Source organism: Scatophagus argus, chromosome 6 (genome assembly GCF_020382885.2).
Source record: "Scatophagus argus isolate fScaArg1 chromosome 6, fScaArg1.pri, whole genome shotgun sequence".
NCBI lineage: Eukaryota > Metazoa > Chordata > Actinopteri > Scatophagidae > Scatophagus > Scatophagus argus.
In genome coordinates, this window is record NC_058498.1 from 18,641,184 (window position 1) to 18,657,324 (window position 16,141).

General features: G+C 42.2%; 1 protein-coding gene across 5 annotated transcripts in view; it reads left to right on the forward strand.

The window, feature by feature from the left end:
- suco (SUN domain containing ossification factor) overlaps positions 1-15,895 on the forward strand; it is a 40,053-nt gene extending 24,158 nt beyond the window's left edge. For 3 of the 5 annotated variants that reach the window (XM_046392874.1, XM_046392877.1, XM_046392878.1), the window contains 14 exons: positions 266-371; positions 1,684-1,704; positions 1,956-2,011; positions 2,917-3,008; positions 4,667-4,732; positions 5,618-5,701; positions 7,230-7,305; positions 7,492-8,838; positions 9,009-9,096; positions 9,198-9,302; positions 10,601-10,755; positions 11,051-11,142; positions 11,868-11,923; positions 12,512-15,895. In XM_046392874.1, coding sequence (XP_046248830.1) covers positions 266-371; positions 1,684-1,704; positions 1,956-2,011; positions 2,917-3,008; positions 4,667-4,732; positions 5,618-5,701; positions 7,230-7,305; positions 7,492-8,838; positions 9,009-9,096; positions 9,198-9,302; positions 10,601-10,755; positions 11,051-11,142; positions 11,868-11,923; positions 12,512-13,099 — 2,932 coding nt within the window. In that variant the 3' untranslated portion in view covers positions 13,100-15,895. The remainder of the gene's footprint in view (positions 1-265; positions 372-1,683; positions 1,705-1,955; positions 2,012-2,916; positions 3,009-4,666; positions 4,733-5,617; positions 5,702-7,229; positions 7,306-7,491; positions 8,839-9,008; positions 9,097-9,197; positions 9,303-10,600; positions 10,756-11,050; positions 11,143-11,867; positions 11,924-12,511) is intronic. The other 2 variants (XM_046392875.1, XM_046392876.1) reach the window with 2 other exon arrangements.
- Positions 15,896-16,141: the final 246 nt, after the last annotated feature.

A 16,141-nucleotide genomic window follows, 5' to 3' on the forward strand; every position in this document is an offset into this window, starting at 1 on the left:
CATCCTTTTCCTCCTGGATTATCAGCTCTAACTTTAGAGCTGCCTCAACTGGTGTTATCTTTTGTTTTGGATTTCACTGTCATGATTTATTTTCAGTGTCATCTCATACCACAACTCATAAATTCCACCCTCTGGCACTGAAGGACATGCCCTCCAATCACATGGAGTGCAGTGGCATTCACACCCAGCCTTTGAGAACATGCCAGATTTTGTCTGTTCAGTGTTCACACGCAGGCATCTTAGTTTTCTCTTGTTCCGTCTGCAGATATCCTACCAACAAGTGGGTAAAGCTGGGGACTTTCCATGCCCGTGATGAGCGCATAGTCCAGAGCTTTCCACTGGATGAACAGCTTTATGCTAAATATGTGAAGGTACTGCTTCCCCCCTCCTGCCTTTAATATATTACAGTTTGTTAGTTGATAGAAATACCCAGACACATTCATACACATGGCTTAAAGATGTACTTTAAGCTCAGTGGACCCTCTTATGACTTTTTGGTAAGTTAGCCATGTCATCAGTGCCGCCTGAACCACTCCTTCCTTTGACTGGATGAAGAAATGTAACTGTGAGTCTGTGTGCGTGTTCATGACAGTGAGTTTTACTTGTGTGAACCAAGGAGCAGATACTATTACTACATTACTATCATGGCCATGTAGTTTAGGTTTGCATGTAACACAGCACATCAAACCAGGCTGGTCTGAGTCTTTTGCAGTCTGTGGCCAAAAGGAAATTAGATCACCAGTGTGCAACGTTCAGCGATTTCAGTTGTTTGCGTTTTGCTTAAGGTTTTGCAGCCGTTCCCATGAAGAGTAATTTAAACTTTTATCAGTGAATGCATGACCTTTAAGTGACGGAAATTAAGAGAAATATACTGGCAAGCAACCAGGGTAGAAGTCCTGACAGAATTATTTTAGAATGTGGTTCATCCAGGTTTCAGTGTCACGTCCCCGTACCCACAGTTTAACCCAGATCATTCTCCGTTTGGCTTGAATTCCAGCACAAATAAGTAAGTTGTTCTCAGATTGATTTCCATTTCTCTTCTGGGTCAGTCACACACACATAGTGTGTTGTTCATTCAGACATTCAACATGTGCTCCATTCTGACTGACTGAAGAGAAACTTGGAGTCTTTTAGTGTGTCTGTTCTTTCTAAGCTTCAGCAAATGCCGGACCTGTTCAGTTTTCACACCAAACAGAACAGTTATTGCTCATTGGATATCATTAGGCTACATTCACTTGAACAAGTGTTGATGTAATGATGTAAGACAGTTGCTTGGTTGATTATTCTTTTTATGTTGTGAGTGTGGGTGCTGGCTGTGATTCATGTGCTCTGTTATGAAATGATTATATTTTTATTACATAAACTGTCTTTTGCTTAGAAAGTTTTAGGATTATCTGCTTTGTTTACCTCTAAGCAGCTGACAACTGTCATGTTCTGCTCTGATGTTTCTGTTCTGTCTGTCTGTCTTGCTTGTGCTTCAGTCTAGCTGCTTGTAAGAAACCTCTCGAATGTTTTTATAGATCAGTTATCCAGCACATACCAGCAGTGTGTTTGTCTTTTGAGAGAGTCAGACCGTAAGCAAATGCCTGACTTGCTTGTAGCTTGAATCAGTCCTTACTGATTTCTTTCTCTTGTTTTATTTCTCTCTCCCTCTGTCCTTCTCCTGTCTTCCTCTTGCATCAGATGTTCATCAAGTACATAAAGGTTAGCACTCTTGTAATATTGTCTTACCCTCTAAATGGATGACATTTGGCAGAGCGTCATCTTTAAGGCATGTGAAAGATATTAAACAAGTGCACACACACCATATTGTCAACTCTATGTAATTCAACTTTTTTCACGGTTTGCTGGTATAATGGGTTTATGGAGTGGGTGCACATACATTATTGGTATTGGGATTCCTGTGAAGTTGTGGGTGATATTTTCAGTGTAACTGTTGTCCATTTTCTCCATAGGTTGAACTCCTTTCCCACTTTGGATCAGAACACTTCTGTCCCCTCAGTCTCATCAGGTAAGTTAGTAAATTGCTCTTCTCAATTCTCTTTCTGTTCCAAGGCATCTCTCTCTTTAATTTTCCAAAACCAATTTGGCATTAAATAATACAGTTAAAGGTTTTCAGACCTTTTTTATATGAGTATTAAATTGACTGGAAAAAGTCATTGTTTCGGGTGATGTACAGAGTCTTACGGCAGGATGAACCATTAAGTTCACGGCCCTTTCGCAAAGACAGACGCTGGTAGAGAACAGGATTTTGTAGGTGTCTGTACTTCAAACCACACACTGCTTTATTCATCCAGAACCAATAAACCAGTTTTCACCTAGTTTTTTGATTTCACACTGGTGAAAAATGTTTTAACAAAATCTTTTTAGTCCGTAAGATTGAACTCAGTGCTATAGTTCACAGTATATTTATATAATAAGTCCGGGTGCTGTATTGCGTTATGAAAAGTCGATTTCTTAGTAGATTAGACGAGAAATGTTGTTGATCTTGTAATTGCAACTCTGTTCTCTATTTCTTTCACTGGCTACTTTCAGTATGCGTTCATTCACAATATGGTCGTTGAGATTGCTGCACATTACTAATAAGTATGTTTTTACCTGTTTACACATAAAATTTAGTCCAAAGTTCAAGCCCTCTCTGGTCAGCATTGTCATCAGGAACTGCTGTTGGGATTTAAAGGGGCTGTACAACCCTCTTGCACGTGTTTACAAGTAGGCCAAGGATTATCTATAGTAAAGTTACTTGAGAATTTTACCATGTTACTTGCATTTCTCCTGAAAACGGGCCTGAGCGGCATGTTTTTAAAAGAAACATTTTGCTGCTTCTTCTTTGTTTTAATAACTATCCTTGTTCTTTTCTGCAGAAATGTTTCTTTGTGTAACCCGGTGTGTGTGTGTGTATGTGTTTTTGTGTAGGGTGTTTGGTACCAGCATGGTGGAGGAGTATGAGGAGATAGCAGATTCCCAGTACCCTTCAGAGCGACTGGAATACTTGGATGAAGACTATGGTAAGATGCTGATTATGTCTCCGAAATGGAATTGATTTACACTAAAAGTATTGGGACAGATGACAGTTACACCTACGGGGACTTAAATGAAATCGCATTCTAAATACACAGACAGCTTTGCAGCTATAACAGCTTACACGCTTCTGGAATGTTTTCCACAAGATTTTGTGTTTCTGTGGTAATATTTACCCACTCATGCAGTAGAGCAGGGGTCGGGAACCTTTTTGGCTGGGAGACCCATGAAAGCCAAATATTTAAAAATGTATTTCTGTGAGAGCCATATAATATTTACCAACACTGAATACAACTTAATGCATTAATTTTTGAAGTAAGACCACCGTTTTTGAAGTATAACGCATCTCTAAATGAAATATATCTTACCATTAATGCGGCTTCTGGTGCTGCATGGTTTTGCTGATGGCCTTGTAGTCTGGTTGATACGTGGTGAGGTTAAGCTTCATGCAGGCATTGAAGCTTCCTCCCGTTAAATGATCATAGGTTAGTCTTTATGTTTTTCAGATGTGAGAACGACTACTCACATGCATACATAGAGCCAAACACGATCAATGCGGCGATACTCACACGTTGCGTTGTGTGGTATGTGACAGGGAGTGCGTTCCAAGTATTGACAATCAGCTGGTCTTCGGGTTGAAGTTTCTTTATTTCTGTCCATTGGTGTTTACTCGCCAGCTCTGCTCGCTGCAAGTCTTTCCAAATCTTCATTCACATAAACTAGCTAGCTGACTACCTTATTAAAAGGAGGGAAGTTTACTTTTTGACCGTACAACAACCCGTGTCATAGGCTACCGCATTATCCGACGAAAATAGACATTTGGTGTCAAGCCCCCTGTACAGCCCTGTGATAGACAGGCTCCAGCCAGCCGCAACCCTGAACGGGATAAGCGGTAGAGGATGGATGTTTTGCTTTAGAACAACAGTAAAACGACATGTTAAGAAATGTCAGCTAAAATTTGTCTGCGGGTTAGGTTGCCGACCCCTGCAGTAGAGCATTTGTGAGGTCAGGCACTGATGTTCGACCAGAAGGCCTGGCTCACAATCTCTGTTCCAGTTCATCCCAGAGGTGTTGGATGGGGTTGAGGTCAGGGTTCTGTGTGGGCCAGTCAAGTTCTTCCACACCAAACTCCAACCCTGTCTTTATGGACTTTGCTTTGTGCACTGGGATACAGTCATGCTGGAATAGAAAAGGACCTTCACCAAACTGTTGCCACAAAGTTGGAAGCATAGCATTGTCCAACATGTCTTGGTATACTGGGCCGAGCCCAGTCCCTGCACAACAGCTGTATCCCAATACTTTGTGTAGTGTAGGATATGTGTTTAGTTTTATAGGATTTTTTTTAACAAAATTGACTGAATATTCACAATTTTTATTCAGCTAACAGAAGATGATGAATGCACCCATTAATATAAGCATAATTTTAAGATGTCTAGCCTGAGAAGAGTCAAATGATCTTCTTGATCTTAGTCAGTGAATATCTTGCAATTAATATTAATATATACATATACATATATACATATCTTTGGAAAAAAGGTTAAAGAATATCTTCCCTGTTGAAGATTATTTAATTTTGTTTGTAAGAATGTATTTTGCTATACATATATATATATATATATATAATGCTGTATGTCCTTTTCGGCAGACTACCCACCTGGCTACCAACCATCAGAGGACAAGGACTCTAAAAACCTGCTTGGCTCGGCAACCAGTACGTACATGCAGATGCAGACATGCATATTAACACAAAATAAGTTACATCAACAGAAGATTATATTCATTGTGTATTCTGAGTTTCTGTTCTGAATAATGGATAATTATCACAGTAATGCATTACTCAGGATTTTTTGAAGGGCCAGAAGCCTTTGATAAGGCCAAGCAGTGGGTGCTTCCTCATTCTGCAGTAAGTGAGGGCAGCAGATAGTTTGGAGAGTTTTGAATCCTAAAATTTAAATTGTCTGGTGAATCTGATGCTTTATGTAAAAGAAAATAATTACTCTAAAACAGTGTTCATAAATCACGTGAGTGTTCATGGTGCATTGGGGTTCCATACGGCTGGTGGTACAACAACCCAAAGAAAAAGCAGTGTGGATTGAGTTAAATCAGTCCACTCACTCCCTAGAAGGCAGTAATGAATATTTCCTCAGTATCTTAGTGTACATACACATACACACAGATGTAAACTGGGGTTTGGGTTGCAAAAATGTTGTAGCCTGCACTAGACTAAACCACACACACACACATGCCCCCATGCACAAACACACTGGTGCTACTCTGTTTCCTGATTTAGCAGTGGAATGACTGGAGCACCCATACACACGTGCAAATTTTTAGAGCTCAAAAAATAAAATGATTGAAAAACTGGAAAAGAAAGTTGAAGAGGGGAAAGTGAAATACAGGAAATAATACTGAAGCGACTGAGAACAGTAGCATGAGACAGAAGAGCAAGGGAAAGGGAACAACAGATCCACAAGCCTGTGGTTTCATTGATATGTGTTGGGCCTTCTGACTGTCTACTTATTTACTTATCTAACTTACTTATTTATCCTCATGTCTTTCAAAATAGCTGCAGTGTTTGTGTGCTCTTTTTCTTTAGATGCCATCCTGAACATGGTAAACAACATTGCTGCGAATGTGCTGGGTGGTAAACCAGAGCTGGAGGGTGGAACAGAAACAGGAGGTACTCATCACTCTTACACTTGATGTTTCCTGTTTTCCATCCTGTGTCACCTTTCATGTCCACATCTTCCTCTTGTAAATACACTCTTTTCTGATTTTCCACCTAAAGCCTGAAATCTGACATAAATAAAACAGCTATGGTGTGTGTCTCCAGAGCTGCTTGTGGCACTTAATATCGTTTTTTTGTAGCATTACTACGTTATTGACCCTGTGGTCTATTTTATTTGAAATGTAAGGCTTTGTTGTGCATTTTACTTACTTTTACTTTTATACTCTTTAAACAATCACACCTTGTCACAGGGCAGTATGAGGTATGACTGGTTTAGCCATGTAAAATCATTGAGCATTTTCAGATCAGCTCTTGTGCAAAAAAAATAAACAAAACGAAATAAATAAAAAAAGATCCTCATAAAGATTGTTTAGAGTCATGAGCAATGCAGTTTTGATACCATTGCAGCTTCATTAATACTTTTCTCTAGAATACTGCAGTAGGTAATAGAAGCACACTTACTCACATTTTCTTTCACAGACCTTTTTAAAAAGTGTATAACAAAGTACCATAGTGCCCCCTTCTTTCCTGCTGTCGGCTCTTGCTCACACTGTTCAGCTGCCCTTTTTTCTCTCCTTCTCTGCCTCAAACTGCCAACTCGCCACATATTGTTTAGATTAACTGCCTCTAAAACTGGGTCACTTTATTTCCTTCTCTAAAGCTCGAGCGTATGCATAGCCTTGAATGTTTATGTGTATGCTGAGAGAGAGCTGGATATTTGTTTGGCTTTTCTGGCAGGAGGTCTCCAGCAGCATTTCAGCACAACTTTGGTTATCTGTGTTTTATTTCTTGGCAGAGGAGCATAGATGAATTAAGAGTGAGGAGGGGCCCTGTGACGCCAAGCCTGTCCCTCCCGCTGTTTACCCAAAAGAGAGCTGATTCAATAGGACTCCCTTACTCAGCTTTTCTCCTTTGGCATTGAGTTAAAGAGAAAACTTCTCCTGACACTCAGATTTCACCTACTCTTTATATTTTGTTTTTGCTTTTGTACAATGTCTTTAGATTTACGTTTCTCCCCTTTGTCTGTAACATGATCGTTCCTAAATTAGTTATATAATTTTTTATTATGAGCTGCATTAAAAGTATATTTTATTTAAACAATGCTCCACAAAGTCATCCTTCTATTTATTGTCACAGGAGAAAGTCTAAAAAGTGTCTCTGTTGCTACTGCTCTGTAGAGTTAGAGTTCTGGTTTCCATTTCCACCCACAGTACAAGCAGGGAGGAGAGAGTGTGGGAGAAGGATCAGTTCTAACTGGACTAGACTGGTTCACAGTATTTCTGACTTTCCCAAACATGGTCTTGCCAGCCTCGTTGTGCAGCAAAAAGCCTCTCTGTTCCCCTCTGTCCTCCACTCCTGCAGCTGTTTAGTTTAAACCTGCCACTGCTAAGTTGATGTGGTTCTGTGCACTCTTAGACATTAAGTGTTATCAGACCTGTTCTGAGTTGTGTTAATTGTTGTGTGTTTGCCTAAATGCCAGGTAATACAACAGCAGAGGGGGATGAAAAGAAGAGCACAGATGTTAAACCAGTTGAAACACCTCACGACTCTGCAGTGTAAGACCTGTTAAAGACCACTAAACCACTATGAATGTAAATTGATTTGTAAGTCACAGAGGAATGCGATAAGTTAGAAAACAGATAAGTTTGATGTTGTTTTACATCAGTTTTCTTCTGCAGCTTTCCAAAACACAAAAGTTCTGCTAATATGCTTCTAAATTTGTATCCATGTCTTCCCTCTAGACTGGAGCCTGTAGAACAGGAGCACCCTGCAACCCAGAAGAACTCTATGGTCTTTGGTGACCCTTCTTCCTCATCACCAGACTCCCATGAAGACAGACAGATTGTCACTCTGGTAGAGGAGGAGGAGGACGAAGAGCCCAGACAGTCTACTGTCACCCTGATGGAGGAGGAGGGAGAAGAAGAGGAAGAGAAGAGAGAGGAGGAGACAAAGGAGGCAGACAGGAACCAATGGGAGAGCCAGACTTACTGTCCTTTCTCCTCCTTGTCTTCCCTGTCTCTGTCCTGCATGGCTACACTGCCGGAGCTGCTCCATCGCTGGTGCTCCGCCAGGCTGGCCAAGGAGAGGCTCCGTAGTCTCAGGCGGAGGCAGCTGAGTGTTCAAACACAGAGACGTCCCGATGCAAACACCCCTTCCCTCTCACAGGCACCTATACTGGCACCCGCCCCTGTTCCCACACCTGTCAAAGAAACCCTCCCCCTTACAGAAAAAGCTCTTGAACCCGAGGTGTCCGTCATGGGTCAATACGAAGGTGAAATCATGGATGAGGTGCACACCACTCACACCCCTGACACACACACTCCAGAGCTCAACATCCTCCTAGAGCCTAGTAGAACCACTTCCATCCCCCCTCACAGTTTCTCAGACAGCCAGAGCTCCCTGATGTGGCCCACTCCCACCCATGAGGAGAGGCTGCTTCCTCCCATTAAAGACGCAGCCTTGGACCCAGTCCCCACTCCACCCCTCCAAGCCGTTTCTATCCCAGAGACGCAGCAGGCCAGCAGTGCCACCCCCATCCTCACTGTCAACTTCCCCCCACAGACGGTAGCCTCTGAGATGGGGGCCCCTGTTGCTGTGGTTCCCCCTGTGATGGAGCAGCCTGTTCAGCCTCTTCCCACTGCAACGAGACCTGAGGACCTTATCCCCCCTCCCACTGAACTGCCAACAGCTCTCCCACTGACAGACACTCACACAGACACAGTAAAGTCAGGTACGGACAGCGGGGACTCTCAGAGACAAAGTGTCTCTGCTTCTCAGACTCCCGGGGAACAGGGGGACTCTCTCTCTCAAAATGGAGAGAACCATCGGGTGGAAGACGTGGTGGATGAGGACCTGTTGAGCAGCAACGGGATTGGTAGTGTCCACCGGACAGCTACAGACTTCTATGCAGAGCTGCAGAATGGAGGAGATTATAATGGTGGAGCAGTGAATGGTGTGTTATTAAATGGGGGAGTGGTGCACGGCTCCAGCCAGAAGGAGAGTGTGTTCATGAGGTTGAACAACCGGATCAAAGCCCTGGAGATGAACATGAGTCTGTCCAGCAGGTACCTGGAGGAGCTCAGCCAGAGGTAAAGCACTGCACTGCACACAGCAAGCCTTCGAATTGTTCAGGCACTTCTTTCAAGTTTATTTTATGATTTCTTAGTTTATTGATATGACCACTACCATGAATTCAAAATGTGTACAGTGTGGAAGGGTCCCTTTTTTAAGTCGAAATTTTTGCAACTTTGTGGCTTAGATACCGTAAACAGATGGAAGAGATGCAGAGAGCATTCAATAAGACCATCATCAAACTGCAGAACACCTCCCGCATTGCTGAGGAGCAGGTCAGTTTACCTGAAGGAACTTGGAGCAAGACAAGTTGAAACATAAACAGAAAGTAGTCGGTGCACTGACTGACAAAATGAGTAACTGTCGTGCATTTCAGGACCAGAAGCAGACGGATTCCATCCAGGTCCTGCAGAACCAGCTGGAGAACGTCACTAAACTGATGCTCAATCTCACTGTTACAGTCGCCCAGCTGCAGAGAGAGGTAATGTAACTCTGCTGCTGATTGCTTTTGTATTTCCTTGCCTACAGGTTATATAGTCATTACAGGCTCATACTTCCCTTTTTCAACCGGTTCGGTTTATCATATTAGTTTTGAGAGCTGACTAAGGCTGTAACCAAGCTAATAATTGGTACATGGTTATCAGTTCAGCGATTTTATTTCTCTAAAGCAAATACACAGACAGCAGTACTGGGACACACCTCTTTATTATTGATTTCAGGTGTTTTATGGGGCTGTGGGTTGGGCCCCTTACCTCCAGTGAGGGTAGATTGTGAACCAGGCCTTTTCATCCAACTGCATGAATGGGCATAAATTCCCACAGAAACACTCCAAAATCTTTTGGAAAGCCTTCCCAGAAGAGTGGATGCTGGTTTAGCTTCCAAGCTGTTTGTGTATTTGAAATGCGATTTCATTAAAGTCTCTGGTCAGATGTCCCAATAACCCGTGTGCCCATATAGGTTATATCAGTTCCATTTAAAAGACATCATATATCAACATCCAACAGTACTAATGTGCATTCAGGGTGTTTCAGGTGGATAGTTAGCGCCACAGTGATTTCCTGCATGTTATACACAATGATCTCAACATGAAGGTGTTTGAAGTCTCACTGGACTTTAGCAATCATGTGCGAATGAGGCTGAGGAGAACATTTGGGACCCCTCCAGAAAACTGTTCAATGGGACATAAAACAAAAAAAGGTTTGCTTATAAACGGTTCTGTAACAGTTGGTGATACTACGTACACACGTGAACAAATGGAGACCATGCAAAACACAGAGTTCAACAGTGTCAAATATTTTCACAGCCACTGAACATTCCATGTTCACAGTACAACGTCCCAACCAACCTTCACCGAGAGCATACACTGTGATTTACAAGAGAACGCTTTGGTCCCACCTTGATTAAATTACATTAGAAATTAACAGTTTATGATGGATAAATGCACATGGAAAGCTGTGAACAGATGCAGTTGGGAAGAAATTCCTATTAAATGTACTAAATAATGATTCATCATCTAAGATAATAATCTCTCTCTTTGTAGATGCTTTTGAGAGCGAAACAGAAGGTTTGCAGTTGTAAAATTTATCATTTCTGTTGTTCTCAATGAAAGTAAGCTACTGTTTTCACGATTTCTCCATTTAGCACACAGCGTAAAATAGACAACCTGCTATTAACAAATTTAATATGTAATTCATACTTTAATACTTTAAACATTAATATATATGTGAATAAAATTGCCATATTTTAAATGAATGTGATTATCGAACTGTTTCTCTGCAGGTATCGGACCGTCAGAGCTACCTGGTGGTCTCTCTGGTTCTGTGTCTGTCTCTGGGCCTCCTGCTGTGTCTGCAGTGCTGCCGCAGCTCCTCTCCCAGCCCCAGCACCAATGCTGCTGTCCTTCCCAAGAGCAACCACTACCCTAGCCCCAAGAGGTTTGTTTCACACACACTCACACACATTCCTGCCATGTGTGAACCGGACATTTTTCTTATGCTGGCTTTGTTTTTAATTCACAGAGTTATTTACCGAATTGTTGTTTTACCATTCTCAGATCTGTCTTCTACACCCAGTTTTATGATGCTGCCTGTCAACAAAGCATATGGAATCACTTCCTTATTTTGCTGCTTGTTAAATGTTGTCACTCCTGTCCTGCCACTAACTGTGAGAAGCTGAACAAGGGAGAAAGTAAACCACACTTTTCAAATGTCGTTATTATATCCTTTTCAGATGCTTCTCGTCCTATGACGACATGAGCCTAAAACGCAGGGTGACCTGTCCGCTTATTCGCTCCAAGTCCTTCCACATGTCCTCTACAGAAGGTAAGACCCCCCTCTCTTCAACACACACGATACACAAATCTCTGCTGTTTTTCTGGCTGTTGCGTTTCTCTCTCTGTCATTGAAACATAAGCAATAGTATCACTTCTGTAGGGTTTTTAAGGCTAATTGCATCAGACAGCTTCAGCCCTTACCGCATTACTGTCCACTTCCAAGGACTATCCGGCCTTTCTTCATTCTTTCTGTCTTTCCGACTTTCATTCTTTCTTTATCTCAGCTGTTTCCTCACACATGTTGCCATGTTCAGTGACTGCTGTCCCTGGTGTTGCTAGTGCATCAAGGCCAAAGGAAGAGGCTGGTGCAAGTAATAAAAGAATAAAGACTTTGACTCATGAAACCTAAGACTCTCCCTGCTGTTCATTATTATCCCTTGACCCTGTAGGTGTGTGTGTGTGCGCGCCTGTCATTGCCACCTTGTGTCCACATGCAGGCTTAAGAGGTATAATAATAGAGCACGATGCTTCGCTGGCTCATGTTAGACATTTGCAAGTAGTAATCAGCAATAAAATAACACACATTTGGTGTGATTTTTAGCTTCACTTCACTTTTAATCAAGTTACTTTTTATCTTCTTTACAGAAGCTGATAAGAATATGGATTTTTGCATCTTTTATTAAAACTACTTGCAAGGTCACTTCATGCTTGTTACATGTATGTATTCCTGTTTCCCATTCCATCATTAACCTGGCCCCTCTCTCCCCTCCCCAGTAGGTCCAGATGACTTGTACATTGTAGAACCTCTAAGGTTTTCTCCAGAGAAAAAGGTACAGTGTCTGTTCCGACTGCTGCTGTTGGCTGTGACAGCCGCTGTGTGTTTTCTAGTGTCAGTCGGTCTGTACAATAAGTGTGTTACAAAAGAGCATGACCCCTCCGTCAGTCACTGATTTCTGCTCTTAGTGGGCTTAGCCAACACAAGGGAGCAGCTGAAGAGTGTTAAGATTCAGCCCTCTCCTGGCACCTGTTAACCACTTCTTTGCTGACACTGGGCATTACTGACTTTAAAAAATTATAAACCCATCATGAACCTCCTTTCCAGTACACCAAATTCTCATAGGAAAGTGGTTTTGGTGTGCTGAATAAAGCATGGTGTACAAATGTGTGTACACAACACAAGGCTCAGTTCTAACTATTATTGATATTTATAGTATAAAAATTGCTTTCTTTATATTTGTTTCTTCGAAATCCAAAATTCCATCATTCCTTATTATTTCCAGTCCTTTTTTGATCCATTTCTGTGACCTCAGCATCTAGCACAAAGGTGGTTAATGTCGCTTCTCATTATTAGATGTATCTTGGCTTTGTTTGAATATTTTTCTAATCGTTCTTCCTCCTGTCTTATGTTTTTCCTGTAGAAAAAGCGCTGCAAGACAAAGTCTTTGGACAAGGTTGAGATTCTGAAGGCATCCGATCCCTCTGCTCCAATCACAAACGGAGGTCCAAAGTGCAACGGTTTCCAACCATGCCTCCCTGTACTACCACTCCCACCACCACCACCCTCTTTACCTCCTCCTCCTCCACCTGCTCCTCCTCCTCCTCCTCTTCCTCTTCCTCCTCCTACTATTCTCCCTCCCTCTTTAGAGGAGGTGTCATCACTGCCCGCTTGCACCTCCAAGGAGTTCCCCTCAGAGACCAGCAGCTGCTCGTCCACCCACTCTGAGGAGTCCTTCACGAGCCGCCTCCCCCCTCCCTCTCCCGTCTTCCCCTCCGCTGGCCTGTGCAACGGCCACGACCTGCCTTTTCCCCTGCAGCAGCCCTTTGCCAAGTCCCGCCAGGAGAAGCGCTCAATGAAGCGACGAAAGTCACGGCAGACCGAGCTGCAGTTCCCTACCTTGCAGAGGGGGAGTGTTGGTTCTCTGCCCAGCCTGCAGCAGCTTATGAAGGGAAACAAGGAGATCAGCGTTGGGACCATCGGGGTGACAGCCGTCACTGGACATGTCTGAATACTCTTACTTTCTATTCTCAACCACACACGCATGCACACACACATGCACACACACACACACACACACACACACACACACACACACACACACTATAAGGTAGCAGACTTGCGTAGTAAGGAGATGAGGTCTTATTGCATCCCAAAGAACCACGTTTCCCATGAGCACCAGGTGCACCGTGGAGCTGAAGTGACTATGGCAGCAGTAGCTCCATATCATCCACTTGTTACCCACTCCTGTCAAAGACCTGTTTATGATTATGTGCCTTTATATCTGTTCCAGACCTTTTAATGCTAAAAACATGACATTTAAGGAATTGTTGATGTGGACAGAGAGAGACACTGTGATGGAGAGAGAAACATTGATACAAGTCAAATCCATTCAAGTGTGTTCAAGGTGTTTTTGTTTTTCCTACTGGATAAGCACATTGTCTGATGACAGCTGAGCACCAGTGAGTGTTTACCCCCACTCTGAGCACAGGGAGGAGAGGTGCTGGCCTCAACTCTATGGTCCTTCACCCACAGGAACATCGAGAAGTATTAGGCTGCTGTTTTGGAGAAAATGCACCGTTATGAGAAAACTGCAGAGCTTGTCAAACTGCTTCTCTTTTCCTAATTTCCTTCTACCTTCCATCGCCATCATTCGATCCATTCTGTCTTTGTTTGTGTGGGACCAGTGTTAGACTTTAACTTTACTCCAGACTCTCTGTTTCCCGTCCTCGGTCTCTGTCAGTCTGTTCCAAACCAACCGTGAGAGCTGAATGAAGAACATTATTTTGCATAGGATCCAGATGGGTTAGTCCTTTCAGCTTTGTGTCCCTTTTAACCTCATATTACAAATGCATATGCAGCAGTTTGTAGATCCTGTTAGTTCACATTATAGTATTCCTTAACTATCCACACTCAGTTAGTTTGGGCTGGGCCTGAAAAGCTTGCTGACGCACCAAATGAAGAGAAATCACACTGTTACAGTAGATATTGTGGCTGCGGGGAGGTAAAATGGGTTCAAATAGGCTGGAGGCAAGCCATGGGGTTTTTAATTGTCTTTTCTTCTGCTATATTTTATTTTTTCCTTTATCCGTAACTGAGCCATGCTTCTTTCTTATCACTGCTCTTGTGGTTTGTTTGAATTATTCTCACAACCAGTATGGAGGTAAACTTTTCCTGTTATGGTACAGTGAACTATAGGAGCACATTAGGTGAGAAAGCTGAATGTTTACACTTGTCACACACACACACACACACACACACACACACACACACACACACACACACACATGTCCTACTGAGACCCTGCAGCCGAGCCTGACAGGCCAGTTTTATTTATCTATTTATTTATTTAAATGACTACAGATTTTTCTAACCTAGCCACTGGCTTGCCAGGCTCGCAGTCCTGCAGTATCACAGTAGTTTCTGCTTGTAAGTATGTTGCATAAAAATATTACAGTGCAATACACTCAGCCACACTTACACATGACCATCCTGGATGGCTCAATCATCTTTTCTTTTTGTTTTTGGTACATTTTATCTTGGGCTCTAACGTTGTAACAGCCTCAGCCTGAAATATCAGACAAGTATGATAGCAGTCACATGTCCTGCAGCAGCTAAATATATCCAACAAGATAACTGATGATTTAGAATAACTTGGGGCATCTCAGGATCGTCACACTGTTGCTTTTGTGTACGGAGCTGCTGGGTGGTTAAAAGTAGAGGAAAGGGCTAAACAGACTGCTTATTAATGTCCCGTCTGACGTCTGATCTCCATCAACATTCGGTGTAATGTTTAAACACTGTTAGGAGTTACAGATGTTAAAAAGGGGTGTTTGTTTTTTTGTTTTCAAATCATGAAATAAAAATGTGGGTTTTTTTTGTTTTGTTTTTTTTTTTTTTTGCTTTGTAGTATCCAGTTTCTGATTGGCTCTGTGGGGTTGGACATTTTGACAGAGACAGACTTTTCTTCTACTTCTCTTACAAAAGGGCATGATTACCTCTTCTGACCAGCTTCTGCAGCGCCTCACCTTCTGCACCCACCCTCCCCACATCCACATCGCACAACTTTCTGTAACTGTGAAAAGTTTTAATATGCCTGCTTTTATTAACCACTCTAACATGTTCCCATTAGGAGATTAAAATGCTTTATCAGTTGGCCTGCTTTCCTGACTGGCTGATCTTTCTGTGCATCCTCACTGTCATTGAACACTCAGTCTGTTATTGACCTGTCCATTGCTCTTTGACTTTATGTGTTCATCCCACCCTGGATGATAATCGTGGTTTGTGAGGAAAAGAATATGAATTGTTGAATAAAGGGAACACAGCAAAGATGGGTATGATTTGAAACACTATTAATGTGATTCTTTGTGTTCCACATGCCGAGTGAGTCATGTTTTCGTTTTTTTTTGTTTGTTTTTTTTTTTAACCTTTTTGAATGTGTATGAACTTATATTTGTGTGTGAAAGTCTGTTATGGATGTGACTTTTTTGGTTGTTGATCTCATGTGCGTATGTGTCTGTGTTACGGGAAAGACTACTTTGATTCTACTTATCTCGTAATGCAGTAAACGGAGAATGCTCTCAGTGAGAAATTGTAGGAGCTCAGTGTGCACTTTGTATGACTCCTCAAGCCTTTTTGTTTTTCTACCTTGTATGTCAAGTGCTATCTTTTTTTCTCTCCCTCTCTTTCTTTCTGTGATTACTCTTAAGAGCTGCACAGTACTTTTGAGCAGGAGTGAGTTACTACGATACTGTAGTGCCATTAGAAACTGTGAATTTCTAAATAAAACCTTTTTTGTTGTCTTTCACCTTGTTTCTTGCTTTTATTGTGGGTGCCTTCATATATGCCTTCAGGTGTGGATATTGACAATAGTTAATTTTAAATTCTGCATGACCTATAAAGAAAGAAAAATCATTCAAATTTTTCAGAGACTGATGGTCACAACCTAAAGGAATGGGTTGATGCTCTAAACCATCAAAGAAACTGAAATTCAAACTGATCGTAGGAGTAGCTACAGGGAGCTACATGCTTACATATATGATATTGATGCTCT